General features: G+C 46.1%; 1 protein-coding gene across 2 annotated transcripts; it reads right to left on the minus strand.

Moving 5' to 3' along the window:
* Nucleotides 1–745: 745 nt before the first annotated feature.
* Nucleotides 746–21,590, minus strand: fth1b (ferritin, heavy polypeptide 1b). 2 transcript variants are annotated; one of them, XM_042301967.1, is made up of 5 exons: nucleotides 21,444–21,590; nucleotides 14,320–14,425; nucleotides 9,921–10,067; nucleotides 4,677–4,802; nucleotides 746–1,652 (listed from the first exon to the last, which is right to left on the minus strand). In XM_042301967.1, exons 2-5 carry the CDS (start codon nucleotides 14,419–14,421, stop codon nucleotides 1,500–1,502), a joined length of 528 nt encoding a protein of 175 aa, XP_042157901.1. In that variant the 5' UTR covers nucleotides 14,422–14,425; nucleotides 21,444–21,590; the 3' UTR covers nucleotides 746–1,499. The 2 variants fall into 2 exon arrangements, with proteins under 2 accessions (XP_042157901.1, XP_042157902.1); XM_042301968.1 differs by lacking the exons at nucleotides 14,320–14,425; nucleotides 21,444–21,590 and adding an exon at nucleotides 10,452–10,514.
* Nucleotides 21,591–21,822: the final 232 nt, after the last annotated feature.

Here is a 21,822-nt window from a genome sequence, read left to right on the forward strand (position 1 = left end):
CCCCTCATATCTATTCTATACATTACAGATCTGATCCTCCCTCATATCTATTCTATACACTACTAGAATAACTTACTCAACGGGGATCAATTAGCATGACATGACATCCCAGAACAATATAAACGTTTTGAAAAGACGTATCGTTCTAGAAGTCTCTGTAATGAGTAGTTCGTAGGGTTGCAGGAAAATTTCCCCAAATTCCCAGGTTTTATAGAACTCTGGGAGGGATTAAGCAGGAAATAGAGAATCCCCCAAACCAGGATATCTAGAACACTCAGGAATTTGGGAAAAGTTACCAGTATTTTGCAACCCTATGAGTGAGGGCGCAACACATTGCCCAAGTGGTCATATGAATAGGAAGTGCTGTATTAAAAAATAATATATGTACATATATTGTCTTGCCCTTAATGATACTGTGTATAGTTAGCTGGAGTAGTAGCCTTATTTTGGATGTTTTGCTCTGTAATAAATATGAACCTTTCAAAAAATATCCAATTTGTTTTGCTTATGTAATTTTTATTTTACCTTTATTTAACTAGGCAAGTCAGTTAAGAACAAATTCTTATTTTCAATGACGGCCTAGGAACAGTGGGTTAACTGCCTGCTCAGGGGGCAGAATGACAGATTTGTACCTTTTCAGCTCGGGGGTTTGAACTTGCAACCTTCCGGTTACTAGTCCAACACTCTAACCACTGGGCTATGAACATCTGACCCTCCTAATACTGAAACAGTCAACACACACACAGTGATTCTAATGTTTATCATCATACATCACCTTACAATAGATAAGAGATACAGACCAAATTCCAAAATATAGACATAATTTCATTAAAATGGCCAATTAATGAACTGTGTAGAAATAATAGAATGGAAAAGGTATTTTAAGTAACGTCTTTCCTACAATCACTCAATATTGGCTTCACAAATTAAATATGAAAAGCATTAGAGAGAAACAAAAACAAAAGTTACGTGGTCCTACTCACCACAGTCTCACTTTTAAACTCCACTAAGCTACGAGATATCTCTAGGGAGCAGTTAAGTCTTTATTTTGGCAAAACATGTCAATTGTAACGGACACATAGTGTAGGTAAACATAGGACCAGATCTGTTTGTGCTGTCTTTGTCAAGCCAAACTGAATGACAAGGAGTTGGTATGATAGCACAAACAGCCTGGAAGTCAGCTTCGGGAGATCATAGAAAAAGTAAATCACAATATAGAGCAGTCATGTAAATAGAGCAATGGCTTCTGGTCATTTTGGTCTTTAAAGCCAGCATATCTATGATACTAGAAGATTACCAGTCGTAAGGACAGACCAAACATGAAAAATTGACCAGCAGGCGGAAAATGGGTTGTGTTCATTCCTCACAAAAACGGGCTGAAACTGAGGTACTACAATCTGAATTTATCCAATAAGAAATGGCCGTTTCCTGTTTCAACGTATTTTGCTACAGTGTGCCCTAATGAACACGACCCTAGTAAAAGACGGGATGTTCAGCTGCTACTCCTTCCCCAGGGTGTGTTTGTCGAAGAGGTACTCTGCCATGCCGTTCTGAGGGGCACCCATGCGACGCAGGTTGGTGACCCAGTCACTCAGCTCCTTGATAGACTTGACCTGCTCATCCAGATAGTGGGTCTCTATGAAGTCACACATCTGAGGGAGGAAAGGTGTTTTGTTTCAGTCATTAGGAAAAAGACAAAATATCCAAACAGACACTGGTTTTTTTTCCCTGAGTTGGAGTCCATTCTGTTTAAATTCCAGCCAATTAAGGAAGAACACTGACATTTAAATTCCAATTCTCTTCAATGAGGAAAATATATAATGGCGGTGGAGAGGATGATGTTTTATGGACTCCTAACCAACTGTGCTATTTAATGTTTTTTCACATTGTTTTGTAACATATTTTGTACATAAAGTTGCTGCTACCGTCTCTTATGACCAAAAAGAGCTGCTGGAAATCAGAACAGCAATTGCCTCACCTCGAACTGGACAAAGTTTTTTTTTTCTCAATAAGTCCGATGCAAAGGATATACTGCTTCCCGGAGACCAGGCCCAAATCCCAGTCATTCGCGTGAAGAAAAGACAGAGATACAGAGGGCAAAGGCAGAGGTGCCTTGTGAGGATTTGGAGGCGACTGAGTAAATCACCACTACCATCGATTCTATTGGCCAACCACTGGAGAATAAACTAGATCTCCGGTCGAGACTATCCTAACAACAGGACATTAACAACTGTAACAACTTATGTTTCACCGAGTCGTGGCTGAACGACGACACAGATAATATAGAGCTGGCTGTGTTTTCCGTGCATCGGCAGGACAGAGCAGCTACGTCTGGTAAGGCGAGTGGTGGGAGTGTGTGTCTATTTCTCAATAACAGCTGGTGCGCAATGTCTAATATTAAAGAAGTCTGTTTTGCGGCACTGACTGGAATATGTTCCTCGATTCATCCAATGGCATTGAGGAGTACACCACCTCAGTCACCGGCTTCATCAATAAGTACATCGATGACGTCGTCCCCACAGTGACTGTACGTACATACCCCAACCAGAAGCCATGGATTACAGGCAACATCTGCATCCAGCTAAAGGCTAGAGCTGCCACTTTCAAGGAGTGGGACACTAATCCAAACAGAAATCCTGCTATGCCCTCCAACAAACCATCAAACAGGCAAAGCGTCAATACAGGACTAAGATTGCCTCCTACTACACCGGCTCTGACGCTTGTCAGATGTGGCAGGTCTTGCAAACTATTACAGACTACAAAGGGAAACGCAGCAGTGAGCTGCCCAGTGACGCGAGCCTACAATACGAGGTAAATGCCTTTTATGCTTCGAGGCAAGCAACACGGAAGCATGCATATGAGAGCACCAGCTGTTCCGGACGACTGTGATCACACTTTCCGTAGCCGATGTGGTCAACATTCACAAGTCCGCGGGGCCTGACGGATTACCAGGGCGTGTACTCAGAGCATGCGCGGACCAAGTGGCAAATGTCTTCACTGACATTTTCAACCTCTCCCTGATCAAGTCTGTAATACCTACATGTTTCAAGCAGACCATTATTATCCCTGTACCAACGAATGCAAAGGTAACCTCCCTAAACGACTACCACTCAACGTCGGTAGCTATGAAGTGCTTTCAAAGGCTGGTCATGGTTCACATCAACACCATCATCCCGGAAACCCTAGACCCACTCCAATTCGCATACCACCCCAACAGATCCACAGATTACGTAATCCCAATCGCACTCCACACTGCCCTTTCCCACCTGGACAAAAGGAACACCTATGTGAGAATGCTGTTCATTGACCACAGCTCAGCGATCAACACCAGTGCGTGCCCACAAAGCTCATCAAGCTAAAGACTCTGATACTAAACACCTCCCTCTGCATCTGGATCCTGGACTTCCTGACGGGCCACCCCCAGGTGGTAAGGGTAGGTAACAACACATCTGCCACGCTGCTCCTCAACACCGGGGACCCTCAGGGGTGTGTGCTTAGTCCCCTCCTGTACTCCCAGTTCACCCACGGCTTCGTGGCCTGGCACAAGTTCAACACCCTCATTAAGTTTGCTGACAACACCAGTGGTAGGCCTGATCACTGACAACAATGAGACAGCTTATAGGGAGGTCAGAGACCTGGCAGTGTGGTGCCAGGACAACAACTTCTCCCTCAATGCGAGCAAGACAAAGGACCTGATCGTGAACTGTCGGAAAATGAGGGCAGAACAGGCCGGGTCGGAACGGGTCGAGAGTTTCAAGTTCTTTGGTGTCCACATCACCAACGAACTATCATGGTCCAAACACATCAAGACAGTCGTGAACAGGGCAAGACAAAACCTTTTCCCCCTCAGGAGATTGAAAATATTTGGCATTGGCCCCAGGATCCTCAAGAAATTCTACAGCTGCACCATCAAAAGCATCCTGACTGGTTGCATCACCGCCTGGTATGGCAACTGCTCGGCACCCGACCGCATGGCGCTACAGAGGGTAGTGTGTACGGCCCAATACATCACTGGGCCAAGCTTCCTGCCATCCAGGATCTCTACACCAGGCGGTGTCAGAGGAAGGCCCAAAAATGTTTCAAAGACTCCAGTCATCCAAGTCATAGACCACACTGCAAGCGGTACCGGAGCACCAAGTCTAGGTCCAAAAGGCTCCTAAACAGCTTCTACCCCCAAGCCATAAGACTGCTGAACAATTAATCAAATGGCCAACCAGACTATTTACATGGACCCCCTTTCGTTTTTACAGTGCTGCTACTTGTTGTTTATTTTCCCCTACATGTACAAATTACCTCTACTAACTTGCACATATTGACTCGGTTACGGTACCCCCTGTATATAGCCTCGTTATTGTTATTTAATCTTACTTTAGTTTATTTAGTAAATATTTTCTTAACTCTATTTCTTGAATTGCATTGTTGTTTAAGGGCTTGTAAAGTAAGCATTTCACCGTTATATTCGGCGCATGTGACAAATATAATTTGATTTGAAATGTGGAATCGGAATTTGGTTTACTCTCTGAATGGACTCGAATTAAAATGGAATTGACCCCAACCCTGCTAAAAAGCATGCTCACAAGAGAACCTTACTTGAAAATTGAAAGTTCTTTTTAGTCTGTGACTAAGCTTAATTGGTGTCCTGGAAACTGTCCCCATGAACTGTGTTTGTAACTCACGTGCGGGTCATTGTGCTCTACGGCTACTTTGTGCAGGTCCAGTAGAGACTGGTTGACACTCTTCTCCAGCTGTAGGGCACACTCCAAGGCCTCCAACCCACTGCCCCACTCATCTCTGTCAGGTTTCTGAAACATACAGAGTAAAAGTTGATTCTAATGATGAATATCCATGCATCAAACTGCCAGAGCCCATTAAATGGTGACAATATGTTGAACCTATCAATCAATCTCTTTATTGGCCCAATTAGGACATGTGTTGTGCAGTCAGTGTTCAACAGTAAAAACAGCATTAACAACAGGGACCATACAACAGATATACACATAAGATAAATCAATAATGAGATCGGTTGCAGTCTTAGAATCAGTCAAAAGGAACAGTCATTGAATCAGTAAAAAGGAACAGTCATTGAATCAGTCTTAGATCAGTCAAAAGCAGCAGTCATTGAATCAGTCTTAGATCAGTCAAAAGGAGCAGTCATTGAATCAGTCTTAGATCAGTCAAAAGGAACAGTCATTGAATCAGTCTTAGATCAGTCAAAAGGAACAGTCATTGAATCAGTCTTAGATCAGTCAAAAGGAGCAGTCATTGAATCAGTCTTAGATCAGTCAAAAGGAACAGTCATTGAATCAGTCTTAGATCAGTAAAAAGGAACAGTCATTGAATCAGTCTTAGATCAGTCAAAAGGAACAGTCATTGAATCAGTCTTAGATCAGTCAAAAGGAACAGTCATTGTGAAAAAGTGCACCAATAAATATACATTATTTAATTTCATGTTCAGATTCAGGAAGTGTATGGCCTGTGGGATAGAAATAGTTATTGGATCTGTTGCTCTTGAGTTTGGGAAGTCTAAAACAACAAACCGAGGGGAGGAGCTCAAAGATCAGCAAAGAGGGCTTACTCAGGACAGTCGAGGATGCTGTTAGTGCTCCTCAACAAGATTACCAAACCAGAACATCATTAAACATCAACACTGATTCAATAAAGAGAGTTGTTGTTGTCCCCCATTTTACAGAGGGAGTCAGTGTTCTCCTCAAAAGGCCAACTTTTTGTCCAGCACAGTTCCCAGATACTTACAGGTACTGACCAGCTCAATGCCATTGCCCCTGACCAGAGTGGGTATGAGGTTCAGTGGCTGCCTTCTAAAAGTCAATGACCAAAAGACATTCAGTTGAAGGAAGCAGTTCTCACTCACACCATGACACACAGTCATCTATCACAGACCTGTGTTCTCAGTCTCTATCCTGCAGTAGGTGATCACTGTCTGTTTTCATATTCAGTGCCACAGTCATTGGTGTATAGTATATGTACAGGAGAGGAGAGGGTTGTGGGGGATCTGAAGGAGGAGCAGAGTTGGAGAGGAGAGGATAGGGCTGTGGGGGATCTGAAGGAGGAGGAGAGTTGTACAGGAGAGGAGAGGGTTGTGGGGGATCTGAAGGAGGGGAGAGTTGTACAGGAGAGGAGAGGGTTGTGGGGGATCTGAAGGAGGGGAGAGTTGTACAGGAGAGGAGAGGGTTGTGGGGGATCTGAAGGAGGGGGAGAGTTGTACAGGAGAGGAGAGGGTTGTGGGGGATCTGAAGGAGGGGGAGAGTTGTACAGGAGAGGAGAGGGTTGTGGGGGATCTGAAGGAGGAGCAGAGTTGTACAGGAGAGGAGAGGGCTGAGGGGGATCTGAAGGAGGAGCAGAGTTGTACAGGAGAGGAGAGGGTTGTGGGGGATCTGAAGGAGGAGCAGAGTTGTACAGGAGAGGAGAGAGCTTTGCTTTGACAAGACTCCATTCACTTGTCGGGACCGGTCGGTAAGGAAGTCCACTATCCAGCTCACAACACTCAGGTCCAGCTTAAAGCGGGAGAGGAGCTTCTCTGCTAGTATGTGAGGCTGGATAGTATTGAAGGCCAACGAGAAGTCAATAAACAGAAGGGCTGGAGTGGTGTCCTCCACCACCCCTCTTGACCCTGTAAAGCAAACTTCAAGGAATCTAGGGAGTTCTCCACCTGACAGTACATTCTGTAGGGGTCCACAGAGTTCTCAACCTGACAATACATTCTGTAGGGGGTCCACAGAGTTCTCAACCTGACAATACATTCTGTAGGGGGTCCACAGAGTTCTCAACCTGACAATACATTCTGTAGGGGTCCACAGAGTTCTCAACCTGACAATACATTCTGTAGGGGGTCCACAGAGTTCTCAACCTGACAATACATTCTGTAGGGGTCCACAGAGTTCTCAACCTGACAGTACATTCTGTAGGGGTCCACAGAGTTCTCAACCTGACAATACATTCTGTAGGGGTCCACAGAGTTCTCAACCTGACAGTACATTCTGTAGGGGTCCACAGAGTTCTCAACCTGACAATACATTCTGTAGGGGGTCCACAGAGTTCTCAACCTGACAATACATTCTGTAGGGGTCCACAGAGTTCTCCACCTGACAATACATTTCATTACCAGGGATGTCAGTACCACTGGCCTGAAGTAATTTAGTAGCTTGTGGAACTACAGTAGCATGCTTACAGAGTTCAGGCACCTTCTGGCCACAGGAACTACAGTAGCATGTTTCCAGAGTTCAGGCACCTTCTGGCCACAGGAACTACAGTAGCATGCTTCCAGAGTTCAGGCACCTTCTGGCCACAGGAACTACAGTAGCATGTTTCCAGAGTTCAGGCACCTTCTGGCCACAGGAACTACAGTAGCATGCTTCCAGAGTTCAGGCACCTTCTGGCCACAGGAACTACAGTAGCATGCTTCCAGAGTTCAGGCACCTTCTGGCCACAGGAACTACAGTAGCATGCTTCCAGAGTTCAGGCACCTTCTGGCCACAGGAACTACAGTAGCATGCTTCCAGAGTTCAAGCACCTTCTGGCCACAGGAACTACAGTAGCATGCTTCCAGAGTTCAGGCACCTTCTGGCCACAGGAACTACAGTAGCATGCTTCCAGAGTTCAAGCACCTTCTGGCCACAGGAACTACAGTAGCATGCTTCCAGAGTTCAGGCACCTTCCGCAGCTCGAGTGACAAAAGGAAAATGTGATGGAAAATGCCAGTGAGTTGCTCTGCAAATAACTTCAGTACCTGTCCACCAATGTTGCCTGGTTCTGGGCTCTGTGTATCAGACAACCCTAACCAGACAAGGTCCTGGGCTCTGTGTATCAGACAACTCTAACCAGATGAGGTCCTGTGCTCTGTACTAAACCCGGCTGGTGGCGCCGCACCCTGTTAGTGGGGACGCACCCTGTTAATAGTGACGCACCCTGTTAGTGGTGACGCACCCTGTTAGTGGTGACGCACCCTGTTAATAGTGACGCACCCTGTTAGTGGTGACGCACCCTGTTAATAGTAACGCACCCTGTTAATAGTAACGCACCCTGTTAATAGTAACGCACTCTGTTAATAGTGACGCACCCTGTTAATAGTGACGCACCCTGCTAGTGGGGACGCACCCTGTTAATAGTAACGCACCCTGTTAATAGTGACGCACCCTGTTAATAGTGACGCACCCTGCTAGTGGGGACGCACCCTGTTAATAGTAACGCACCCTGTTAGTGGCGACGCACCCTGTTATTGGCGACGCACCCTGTTAGTGGCGACGCACCCTGTTAGTGGCGACGCACCCTGTTAGTGGCGACGCACCCTGTTAGTGGCGACGCACCCTGCTAGTGGGGACGCACCCTGCTAGTGGGGACGCACCCTGCTAGTGGGGACGCACCCTGCTAGTGGGGACGCACCCTGCTAGTGGGGACGCACCCTGCTAGTGGGGACGCACCCTGTTAATAGTAACGCACCCTGTTAATAGTGACGCACCCTGTTAATAGTGACGCACCCTGCTAGTGGGGACGCACCCTGTTAATAGTAACGCACCCTGTTAGTGGCGACGCACCCTGTTATTGGCGACGCACCCTGTTAGTGGCGACGCACCCTGTTAGTGGCGACGCACCCTGTTAGTGGCGACGCACCCTGTTAGTGGCGACGCACCCTGCTAGTGGGGACGCACCCTGCTAGTGGGGACGCACCCTGCTAGTGGGGACGCACCCTGCTAGTGGGGACGCACCCTGCTAGTGGGGACGCACCCTGCTAGTGGGGACGCACCCTGCTAGTGGGGACGCACCCTGTTAATGGTAACGCACCCTGTTAGTGGTGACGCACCCTGTTAGTGGCGACGCACCCTGTTAGTGGCGACGCTCCCTGTTAGTGGCGACGCACCCTGTTAATGGTGACGCACCCTGTTAGTGGCGACGCACCCTGTTAGTGGCGACGCACCCTGTTAGTGGCGACGCACCCTGTTAGTGGCGACGCACCCTGTTAGTGGCGACGCACCCTGCTAGTGGCGACGCACCCTGCTAGTGGCGACGCACCCTGCTAGAGGGGACGCACCCTGTTAGTGGCGACGCACCCTGTTAGTGGCGACGCACCCTGTTAGTGGGGACGCACCCTGTTAGTGGGGACGCACCCTGTTAGTGGGGACGCACCCTGTTAGTGGGGACGCACCCTGTTAGTGGGGACGCACCCTGTTAGTGGGGACGCACCCTGTTAGTGGGGACGCACCCTGTTAGTGGCGACGCACCCTGTTAGTGGCGACGCACCCTGTTAGTGGCGACGCACCCTGTTAGTGGCGACGCACCCTGTTAGTGGCGACGCACCCTGTTAGTGGCGACGCACCCTGTTAGTGGCGACGCACCCTGTTAGTGGCGACGCACCCTGTTAAGTGGCGACGCACCCTGTTAGTGGCGACGCACCCTGTTAAGTGGCGACGCACCCTGTTAGTGGCGACGCACCCTGTTAGTGGCGACGCACCCTGTTAGTGGCGACGCACCCTGTTAGTGGGGACGCACCCTGTTAGTGGCGACGCACCCTGTTAAGTGGCGACGCACCCTGTTAGTGGCGACGCACCCTGTTAGTGGCGACGCACCCTGTTAGTGGCGACGCACCCTGTTAGTGGCGACGCACCCTGTTAGTGGCGACGCACCCTGTTAGTGGCGACGCACCCTGTTAGTGGCGACGCACCCTGTTAGTGGCGACGCACCCTGTTAAGTGGCGACGCACCCTGTTAGTGGCGACGCACCCTGTTAGTGGCGACGCACCCTGCTAGTGGCGACGCACCCTGCTAGAGGGGACGCACCCTGTTAGTGGCATATATTATGTGGACTTAAATGTTCAGACAAGAGAAGGCAAAATGGCCCCTAGTCTAATCAATATGAAGCCTTGTATAAGGTAACATAACCCCCGGTAGTGCTGTTGAGTTTATTTATACCCTGATGTCCTGGAGAAAGATGCGTCCTCCTCTCTGGTTCTGTTGACTCATCAGTTTCTCAGCATGCTCCTTCTCCTCCTTGGACTGAGTCAGGAAGAACTTGGAAAAATTGGGCAGGGATTTGTCGTCTCTGTCAAAGTAGTAGCCCTAGAAAAAAACACGTACAAGACAAAAGTGGAAGTGTCACTAACATGTCAAATGGTCAACACCATCCTGCAGAACTTTGAGCTGTAGTTTGTATGAAATGTTCTATAGTTAATATAGTTAATTATTAGATATAGTCTAAATTCCTTTAACTCATGTCTCCCTGTGCTAGAGATGTAAAGAGCAAACATGAGAATTGATCCAATTTCTCATTCGACTTTCGATCCCATCCCAAATTGAACCCATTCTCTTTTGGCACTATTTAGGTACGGGGAAGACACAGCAATGTCTTGCTATGGACATGCATAGCTATATTCACTGTGTTTAAATAATAGACCAGACAAAGATATATTAATTATGAGAGACAAACAGCTCTATTGGTCTCACCATAGACAGGTAAGGGTCAAGCAGGTGGATAACTATTGGTCTCACCATAGACAGGTAAGGGTCCAGCAGGTGGATAACTCACCATAGGCAGGTAAGGGTCCAGTAGGTGGATAACTATTGGTCTCACCATAGACAGGTAAGGGTCTAGCAGGTGGATAACTCACCATAGGCAGGTAAGGGTCCAGGGTGGATAACTCTCACCATAGACAGGTAAGGGTCTAGCAGGTGGATAACTCAGGCAGGTGGATAGGTGGATAACTATTGGTCTCACCATAGACAGGTAAGGGTCCAGCAGGTGGATAACTATTGGTCTCACCATAGACAGGTAAGGGTCCAGCAGGTGGATAACTATTGGTCTCACCATAGACAGGTAAGGGTCTAGCAGGTGGATAACTATTGGTCTCACCATAGACAGGTAAGGGTCTAGCAGGTGGATAACTATTGGTCTCACCATAGACAGGTAAGGGTCTAGCAGGTGGATAACTATTGGTCTCACCATAGACAGGTAAGGGTCTAGCAGGTGGATAACTATTGGTCTCACCATAGACAGGTAAGGGTCTAGCAGGTGGATAAACTCATTGGTCTCACCATAGACAGGTAAGGGTCTAGCAGGTGGATAACTCACCATAGACAGGTGGTCTCAGGTGGATAACTATTGGTCTCATAGACAGGTAAGGGTCTAGCAGGTGGATAACTCACCATAGACAGGTAAGGGTCCAGCAGGTGGATAACTCACCATAGACAGGTAAGGGTCAGCAGGTGGATAACTCTCACCATAGACAGGTAAGGGTCTAGCAGGTGGATAACTCTCACCATAGACAGGTAAGGGTCTAGCAGGTGGATAACTCACCATAGACAGGTAAGGGTCTCAGCAGGTGGATAACTATTGGTCTCACCATAGACAGGTAAGGGTCCAGCAGGTGGATAACTATTGGTCTCACCATAGACAGGTAAGGGTCCAGCAGGTGGATAACTATTGGTCTCACCATAGACAGGTAAGGGTCTAGCAGGTGGATAACTCACCATAGACAGGTAAGGGTCTAGCAGGTGGATAACTCTCACCATAGACAGGTAAGGGTCTAGGGTGGATAACTTGGTCACCATAGACAGGTGGATAACTCTCACCATAGACAGGTAAGGGTCTCAGCTCTCAGACAGGTAAGGGTCTGGATAACTCACCATAGACAGGTAAGGGTCCAGCAGGTGGATAACTCACCATAGACAGGTAAGGGTCCAGCAGGTGGATAACTATTGGTCTCACCATAGACAGGTAAGGGTCCAGGGTGGATAACCAGCAGGTGGAGTAGGTGGATAACTCTCACCATAGACAGGTAAGGGTCCAGCAGGTGGATAACTATTGGTCTCACCATAGACAGGTAAGGGTCTAGCAGGTGGATAACCAGCAGGTGGATAACTATTGGTCTCACCATAGACAGGTAAGGGTCTAGCAGGTGGATAACTATTGGTCACCATAGACAGGTAAGGGTCCAGCAGGTGGATAACTATTGGTCTCACCATAGACAGGTAAGGGTCTAGCAGGTGGATAACTATTGGTCTCACCATAGACAGGTAAGGGTCCAGCAGGTGGATAACTATTGGTCTCACCATAGACAGGTAAGGGTCTAGCAGGTGGATAACTATTAAGGTCTCAGGTGGATAACTATTGGTCTCACCATAGACAGGTAAGGGTCTAGCAGGTGGATAACTATTGGTCTCACCATAGACAGGTGGGTCTCAGGTGGATAACTATTGGTCTCACCATAGACAGGTAAGGGTCTAGCAGGTGGATAACTATTGGTCTCACCATAGACAGGTAAGGGTCTAGCAGGTGGATAACTATAGACAGGTAAGGGTCTGGATAACTACTCACCATAGACAGGTAAGGGTCTAGCAGGTGGATAACTATTGGTCTCACCATAGACAGGTAAGGGTCTAGCAGGTGGATAACTCACCATAGACAGGTAAGGGTCTAGCAGGTGGATAACTATTGGTCTCACCATAGACAGGTAAGGGTCTAGCAGGTGGATAACTATTGGTCTCACCATAGACAGGTAAGGGTCTAGCAGGTGGATAACTCACCATAGACAGGTAAGGGTCTAGCAGGTGGATAACTATTGGTCTCACCATAGACAGGTAAGGGTCTAGCAGGTGGATAACTCACCATAGACAGGTAAGGGTCTAGCAGGTGGATAACTATTGGTCTCACCATAGACAGGTAAGGGTCTAGCAGGTGGATAACTCACCATAGACAGGTAAGGGTCCAGCAGGTGGATAACTCACCATAGACAGGTAAGGGTCTAGCAGGTGGATAACTATTGGTCTCACCATAGACAGGTAAGGGTCTAGCAGGTGGATAACTCTCACCATAGACAGGTAAGGGTCTACCATAGACAGGTAAGGGTCTAGCAGGTGGATAACTATTGGTCTCACCATAGACAGGTAAGGGTCTAGCAGGTGGATAACTATTGGGTCTAGCTGGATAACTCTCCATAGACAGGTAAGGGTCTAGCAGGTGGATAACTCACCATAGACAGGTAAGGGTCTAGCAGGTGGATAACTATTGGTCTCACCATAGACAGGTAAGGGTCTAGCAGGTGGATAACTCACCATAGACAGGTAAGGGTCCAGCAGGTGGATAACTATTGGTCTCACCATAGACAGGTAAGGGTCTAGCAGGTGGATAACTATTGGTCTCACCATAGACAGGTAAGGGTCTAGCAGGTGGATAACTATTGGTCTCACCATAGACAGGTAAGGGTCTAGCAGGTGGATAACTATTGGTCTCACCATAGACAGGTAAGGGTCTAGCAGGTGGATAACTATTGGTCTCACCATAGACAGGTAAGGGTCTAGCAGGTGGATAACTCACCATAGACAGGTAAGGGTCTAGCAGGTGGATAACTCACCATAGACAGGTAAGGGTCTAGCAGGTGGATAACTCACCATAGACAGGTAAGGGCCTAGCAGGTGGATAACTCACCATAGACAGGTAAGGGTCTAGCAGGTGGATAACTATTGGTCTCACCATAGACAGGTAAGGGTCTAGCAGGTGGATAACTATTGGTCTCACCATAGACAGGTAAGGGCCTAGACAGGTGGATAACTATTGGTCTCACCATAGACAGGTAAGGGTCTAGCAGGTGGATAACTATTAAGGTCTCACCATAGACAGGTAAGGGTCTAGCAGGTGGATAACTCACCATAGGCAGGTAAGGGTCTAGCAGGTGGATAACTCACCATAGACAGGTAAGGGTCTAGCAGGTGGATAACTCACCATAGACAGGTAAGGGTCTAGCAGGTGGATAACTCACCATAGACAGGTAAGGGTCTAGCAGGTGGATAACTCACCATAGACAGGTAAGGGTCTAGCAGGTGGATAACTACCATTGGTCTCACCATAGACAGGTAAGGGCCTAGCAGGTGGATAACTCACCATAGACAGGTAAGGGTCTAGCAGGTGGATAACTATTGGTCTCACCATAGACAGGTAAGGGTCTAGCAGGTGGATAACTCACCATAGACAGGTAAGGGTCTAGCAGGTGGATAACTCACCATTGGGTCTCACCATAGACAGGTAAGGGCCTAGCAGGTGGATAACTATTGGTCTCACCACCATAGACAGGTAAGGGTCTAGCAGGTGGATAACTAACTCACCATGACAGTCTCACCTCACCATAGACAGGTAAGGGCCTAGCAGGTGGATAACTATTGGTCTCACCATAGACAGGTAAGGGTCTAGCAGGTGGATAACTCTCACCATAGACAGGTAAGGGTCCAGCAGGTGGATAACTCACCATAGACAGGTAAGGGTCCAGCAGGTGGATAACTCACCATAGACAGGTAAGGGTCTAGCAGGTGGATAACTCACCATAGACAGGTATACATAAGAAGCATACAGTTCCAGGTTGATCTGCCTGTTGATGGCAGCCTCACATTCCTGGTGGAAGTTCTGTCGCACCTGGGATGTCATGGTTCTGGAAAGAGAGACAGAGGCAGACAGACAGGCAGACAGACAGACGACAATTATCAGCAACCATCACTCCTGTGTTCCAATGGCACGTTGTGTTAGCTAATCCAAGTTCATCATTTTAAAAAGGCTAATTGATCATTAGAAAACACTTTTGCAATTATGTTAGCACAGCTGAAAACTGTTGTTCTCATTAAATAAGCAATAAAACTGGCCTTCTTTAGACTAGTTGAGTATCTGGAGCATCAGCATTTGTGGGTTTGATTACAGGCTCAAAATGGCAGGAAACAAAGATCTTTCTTCTGAAACTCGTCAGTCTATTCTTGTTCTGAGAAATGGAGGCTTTTCCATGTGAGATCACGTACAACGTTGTGTACTACTCCCTTCACAGAACAGCGCAAACTGGCTCTAACCAGAATAGAAAGAGGAGTGGGAGGCCCCGGTGCACAACTGAGCAAGTGGACAAGTACATTAGAGAGTCTAGTTTGAGAAAAAAATGTCTCAAAAGTCCTCAACTGGCAGCTTCATTAAATAGTAACCACAAAACACAAGTCTCAACGTCAACAGTGAAGAGGCGAATCCGGGATGCTGACCTTCTAGGCAGAGTTGCAAAGAAAAAGCCATATCTCAGACTGGCCAATAAAAATAAAAGATTAAGATGGGCAAAAGAACAGACACTGGACAGAGGAAGATTGGAAAAAAAGTGTTTTGGACAAACAAATATAAGTTTGAGGTGTTCAGATCACAAAGAAGAACATTTGTGACAAGCAGAAAGATGCCTGAGGAGTGAACCATCTGTCAAGCCTGGTGGAGGAGTGAACCATCTGTCAAGCCTGGTGGAGGAGTGAACCATCTGTCAAGCCTGGTGGAACCATCTGTCAAGCCTGGTGGAGGAGTGAACCATCTGTCAAGCCTGGTGGAGGACCATCTGTCAAGCCTGGTGGAGGAGTGAACCATCTGTCAAGCCTGGTGGAGGAGTGAACCATCTGTCAAGCCTGGTGGAGGAGTGAACCATCTGTCAAGCCTGGTGGAGGAGTGAACCATCTGTCAAGCCTGGTGGAGGAGTGAACCATCTGTCAAGCCTGGTGGAGGAGTGAACCATCTGTCAAGCCTGGTGGAGGAGTGAACCATCTGTCAAGCCTGGTGGAGGAGTGAACCATCTGTCAAGCCTGGTGGAGGAGTGAACCATCTGTCAAGCCTGGTGGAGGAGTGAACCATCTGTCAAGCCTGGTGGAGGAGTGGTCAAGCCTGGTGGAGGAGTGAACCATCTGTCAAGCCTGGTGGAGGAGTGAACCATCTGTCAAGCCTGGTGGAGGAGTGAACCATCTGTCAAGCCTGGTGGAGGAGTGAACCATCTGTCAAGCCTGGTGGAGGAGTGAACCATCTGTCAAGCCTGGTGGAGGAGTGAACCATCTGTCATGCCTGGTGGAGGCAATGTGATGGTCTGGGGATGCTTTGGTGGGGGTGAAGTGAGAGATTTGTACAGGGTCAAAGGGATCTTGAAGAAGGAAGGCTATCACTCCATTTTGCAACGCCATGCCATAACCTGTGGATGACGCTGAATTGGAGGCAATTTCCTCCTACAACAGGACAATGACCCAAAGCACAGCTCCAAACTATGCAAGAACTATTTAGGGAAGAAGCAGTCAGCTGGTTTTCTGTCTATAATGGAGTGGCCAGCACAGTCACCGGATCTCAACACTATTGAGCTGTTGTGGGAGCAGCTTGACCGTATGGTACATAAGAAGTGCCCATCAAGCCAAACCAATTTGTGGGGGGGGTGCCTCAGGAAACATGGGGTGAAATCTCTTCAGATTAGTGATGGTCATTCTGGCTATTTTCGGAGAGCCAGCTCGTTCGGCTCAGCTCACCAAAAAGCGTCTTTTGGCTCCCAAACGGCTCTTTAATTTGTATTTTTTTGGTGTGTATTTTTTCAAGTCAAACAGTTTGCGATAGTTTGACTATGATTGGTGTTAAAACAATTCTAATTAATTTATTAAATGAAATCATACTCTACCTTAACCACAATGTATTTAAACATGCATTGGTTTGTTATGGAAAATAATGCTGTGAAACATTTGCATTTAAAGTATAACTTTTTAATGTATATAAACAAAGTGTATATCAATCCATATTCCATTCGGTGTATCTTCCTGTCCATTGATGAACATAGGTTGTCCATCAACTCTGTCACATGTCCTGTGGTTACGTTTGCTTCTCTCTGACAGCTGGCTGTGATTGGCTGCAGACCCTTACACAGGAGTATTATTGTTGAGGCTGTCACATAGCTGAAAAGAGAGAACAGGTAACTTATTAGTTCAGGTTCATGTTTTGTCTACTGATACTACATTCTCATCTACTGCTCATATACATATATAATACTGGATTAAATAGTGATGTAGTAATAACTGCTTACTGTACCTCTCTCCACTGACCTCCACAGTGACCTGCTCAAAGGGTTCCAGGACTCCTCCTCCTCCACCTCCCATTCCTCTTGGGTCAGAGCATCAACAGGTGTATTGACAATGGCCAGGGTAGAGATGCTGTCATCCTTTGACTCAAGAAACCACTTCAACATATAAAATGTTGAATTCCACCTTGTAGTGGAGTCTTGTTTAGGCCTCAGCTCAGGCATCTCCCATCTAGCGTTGTGTAGACGTTTAGTTTTTCAGCACCTACTGTGCTCCTGTGCTGCTTTCACTTTGTCCACAGTGGACTTCATCACCCGCAGAGCATCTCTTACAATCAGGATGATTGTGTGGGGAAGACACAGATGATGGGTCCATTTAAACATTTTCATTGCTTTGGTTTTGTTAGCTGCATTGTCGCTAAGACAACAGACCACTTTTCCATCTACTTGGCGTTCTCTGGCCCCTCTGCCAAGTTCTCTGAGGTGTGTCTGTCGCTGAACTCATAGTAGTCCAGAAGACAGCTAGACATCGATAAATCTTCAATGAAGAGACGTGTAAGAAGTGGTTACCCCTGATGTCCAGCAGTCAGTGGTAAGGCAAACTGCAGTAGCTTTCTGGACTCTTTCCCGCATTGAAGCCTGTGTGCTCTGGTACAGTTGTGGAATAAGTGATTTTAAAAGGGTTTTCCTGTTTGGAATTGTGTACATTGGATTTAGACTATTGCTATAATTTCTAAAACCTCTGTCCTCCACGATCGAAAATGGTTGGAAATCGGTGGCAATCATTTTAGCCAATGCAATATCAATTTGGCCTTGTTTTGCTACAGACATAGACTTTGGCATAAACTGGTCCATAGAAGACTGCGTTGCTGTGGGTCGCGGAGTAGGCCTACTTGACTGAGTGGATACATCTCTACGTGTGGAGGTGCTGACTCCACATGTGGAGGTGCTGGTTCCACCACTCACTAGCAGGCCTAGACTGCCTAGGTGCTGACTGACCTGACTGAGTTGATATATCTCCACATGTGGAGGTGCTGGTTCCACCACTATCACTAGCAGGCCTACTTGACTGAGTGGATACATCTCTACGTGTGGAGGTGCTGACTCCACTACTATCACTAGCAGGCCTACTTGACTGAGTTGATATATCTCCACATGTGGAGGTGCTGGTTCCACCACTATCACTAGCAGGCCTACTTGACTGAGTGGATATATCTCCACATGTGGAGGTGCTGGTTCACTCCACTATCACTAGCAGGCCTACTTGACTGAGTGGATACATCTCTACGTGTGGAGGTGCTGACTCCACTACTATCACTAGCAGGCCTACTTGACTGAGTGGATATATCTCCACATGTGGAGGTGCTGGTTCCACCACTATCACTAGCAGGCCTACTTGACTGAGTTGATATATCTCCACATGTGGAGGTGCTGATTCCACTATTATCACTAGCAGGCCCGCTAGTTTCTGGAAGCTCCGCTACAGCTTCACAGTTGGGTGCACAGTTCACATATGCTGGTATAGGTTGTGCGTAGAACCGGCTTTATGAGATTTTGTTTTGGCAAATACTACACTGTGCTCTAACATAGTCTATATTATTAAAATGCATCCAAATGCTACTGTGCTTTCGACTCGTTTTCACAGCTGTCCTTCCTCGCTCTCCTCAGCTGCTAAGTGTGTGACTGAGTGAGTTGGCTCCGCCTTCCCTCACACATCTTTGGTTCATTGGTTGACTCTGCGTGTCTGATTGACAGGAACAACAGGTGAGGCTGTTAGTCTGAGCAGACAGTCAGATCAAATGTGTGTACGGTTGTGCATTTAGGCCTATACTGTTTTTGTTCTTTGAAATAGTAAATTCTACTCATTTAAATCTTTTGATTATTCATATATAATTTAAAAATATATATTTTTATAAAAAGATTTGGCTCTTCTGATATGCGAGCCGGATCCCAACGTTCGCTTACAAAAGCCGACTCGTTTGCGAACAACCCATCACTACTTCAGACTACCTCAACAAATTGACAACTAGAATGCCAAAGATCTGCTAGGCTGCAATTACTGCAAATGGAGGATTCTTTGACCAAAGCAAATTTTCACTATTATTTCAATTAAAAAACCTCGTCAACGTCTTGATTATACAGTTGAAGTCGGAAGTTTTACATACAATTAGGTTGGCGTCATTAAAACTATTTTTTCAACCACTCCACAAATTTCTTGTTAACAAATGATAGTTTTGGCAAGTCGGTTAGGACATCTACTTTGTGCATGAGACAAGTAATTTTTCCAACAATTGTTTACAGAGATTATTTCACTTATAATTCAAGGTATCACAATTCCAGTGGGTCAGAAGTTTACATACACTAAGTTGGCCTTTAAACAACTTGAAAAATTCCAGAAAAAAATGTCATGGCTTTAGAAGCTTCTGATAGGCTAATTGACATAATTTGAGACAATTGGAGGTGTACCTGTGGATATATTTCAAGGGCTACCGTCAAACTCAGTGCCTCTTTGCTTGACATCATGGGAAAATCAAAAGAAATCAGCCAAGACTTCAGAAAAAGAATTGTAGACCTCCACAAGTCTGGTTCATCCTTGGGAGAAATTTCAAAACGCCTGAAGGTACCAAATTCATCTGTACAAACAATAGTACGCAGGTATAAACACCATGGGATCACGCAGCCATCATACCGCTCAGGAAGGAGACGCGTTCTGTCTCCTAGAGATGAACCTACTTTGGTGCGAAAAGTGCAAATCAATCCCAGAACAGCAAAAGACCTTGTGAAGATGCTGGAGGAAACAGGTACAAAAGTATCTATATCCACAGTAAAACGAGTCCTATATCGACATAACCTGAAAGGCCACTCAGCAAGGAAGAAGCAACTGCTCCAAAACCACCATAAAAAAGCCAGACTACGGTTTGCAACTGCACATGGGGACAAAGATTGTACTTTTTGGAGAAATGTCCTCTGGTCTGATGAAACAAAATTAGAACTGTTTGGCCATAATGACCATCGTTATGTTTGGAGGAAAAAGGGGGAGGCTTGCAAGGACGAACACCACCATCCCAACCGTGAAGCGCGGGGTGGCAGCATCATGTTGTGGGGGTGCTTTGCTGCAGGAAGGACTGGGGCACTTCACAAAATAGATGGCATCATGAGGGAAAATGTGGATCTATTGAAGCAACATCAAGACAGCCAGGAAGTTAAAGCATGGTCGCAAATGGGTCTTCCAAATGGACAATGACCCCAAGCATACTTCCAAAGTTGTGGCAAAATGGCTTAAGGACAACAAAGTCATGGTATTGGAGTGGCCATCAAAGCCCTGACCTCAATCCTATAGAAAATGTGTGGGCAGAACTGAAAAAGCGTGTGCGAGCAAGGAGGCCTACAAACCTGACTCAGTTACACCAGCTCGGTCAGGAGGAATGGGTCAAAATTCACCCAACTTATTGTGGGAAGCTTGTGGAAGGCTACCCGAAACATTTGACCCAAGTTAAATTATTTAAAGGCAATGCTACCAAATACTAATTGAGTGTATGTAAACTTCTGACTCACTGGGAATGTGACGAAAGATAAGATTCTCTCTACTATTATTCTGACATTTCACATTCTTATAATAAAGTGGTGGTCCTAACTGTCCAAAGACAGGGAATTTTTACTAAGATTAAATGTCAGGAATTGTGAAAAACTGAGTTTAAATATGGCTAAGGTGTCTGTACACTTCCGACATCAACTGTATATACACACACACATTGTGGGACGCGCTGTATATTGTACAATTCGACTGCGCGACAGACCACACCATTTAATAACCAGCATACTAATTTATGTTAGTATTAAACGTATCAACTTCCTCAAACCATAAGATTAATGTGTAAAATAAATAGAGACATTATTTAGTTACAACACTGAAGAGGTTGATGAAGAAACTACATGAGGGCGCACCGGGCAACCCAATATAAAAGTAGGACAGACAAGTGATTTGTACTGGAAAGTCAACTAATATATTTACTATAGTCAACCAGCTCCCTTAGCATCCCAGGCTGGTCTCTTTCTTTGAACAAAATTAAAAAACAGATATATCTTGTATTTGAACAAAATAGTAAAGGTGGTCAATAACTGGGGTCCGTATGCCGATAATACGGAAAAACCGCTTATGGAAAAAGCTGATTGTAGTAAAGGTTAGTATTTCCACTGAAATGGCAAACATGCTAATTGCTAACCCGTTAGCTATTTATTTTTATTTTTACGACACCCAAAATAAAATCACTAAACATTGATGGCTTGATCACAAGATAACACTGTTTGAAGGTAATATATTTCTTAAAACCCTGTTGAATTAATGCCGATAATACGGGCTTTACAACGTCGTCCGCTAAGAACAACAATAATGGTTTTGGTAGAAACAGGTCGGATGTTTGACGACGTTGAAACAACGTTAGTTGGCTACTCATGACAAGGCGCTTAGGAAACGGGCTCTCAAGGTTATTGTCGCGAACAGGTAACGTCTAGTAGCAGAGCTGCAAAAGTGGCCCAACAAATAAATGCAACGTCTGGTAATAATATTATACAACTAGTCATCACAGTAACGCAGGTATAAAACACCGTAAACTACCTCGGGAGTGGTACGAAAGCTTGCCGGTCGACTCCCCTCCAAATGGTATCCACTTGCCCAGTTAAATAAAAGGTTAAAGAAATAAAAAAGCTGTGTTGACTGGGTGACAGTGGTTTCTGACGGACTACAGCATCACGTACTAGTCAGCGTACACTTTTCAAAATAAAAGTCCTCAACACTGCCAAAACATGTTCATTGTTGATCCTGTGGTGTAGTCCCATCTCCATATTCAGAAATAAAACTGAATGTAGTGCTCGTTAACGCATATAAAACCACAATTCAATAAATGCATATCTAGAGCTCTCTAAATATTGGAGTCAGGGAGGCAAAAACACAGTGATTATATCTGTATTCACATCTATGAGCTACTTGTATGTAT

Source organism: Oncorhynchus tshawytscha, linkage group LG19, assembly GCF_018296145.1.
Source record: "Oncorhynchus tshawytscha isolate Ot180627B linkage group LG19, Otsh_v2.0, whole genome shotgun sequence".
NCBI classification, from domain to species: Eukaryota; Metazoa; Chordata; class Actinopteri; order Salmoniformes; family Salmonidae; genus Oncorhynchus; species Oncorhynchus tshawytscha.

What these genes read in the sequence shown, in the direction of transcription:
- fth1b (XM_042301967.1), bottom strand. Translation starts at nt 14,421, where the DNA reads ATGACATCCCAGGTGCGACAGAACTTCCACCAGGAATGTGAGGCTGCC. An exon ending in CTTATGTATACCTGTCTATG is followed by an intron (nt 10,068 to 14,319) that starts GTGAGTTATCCA and finishes GTTTTTTTCTAG; the next exon opens with GGCTACTACTTTGACAGAGA. An exon ending in TCTTTCTCCAGGACATCAGG is followed by an intron (nt 4,803 to 9,920) that starts GTATAAATAAAC and finishes TGTATGTTTCAG; the next exon opens with AAACCTGACAGAGATGAGTG.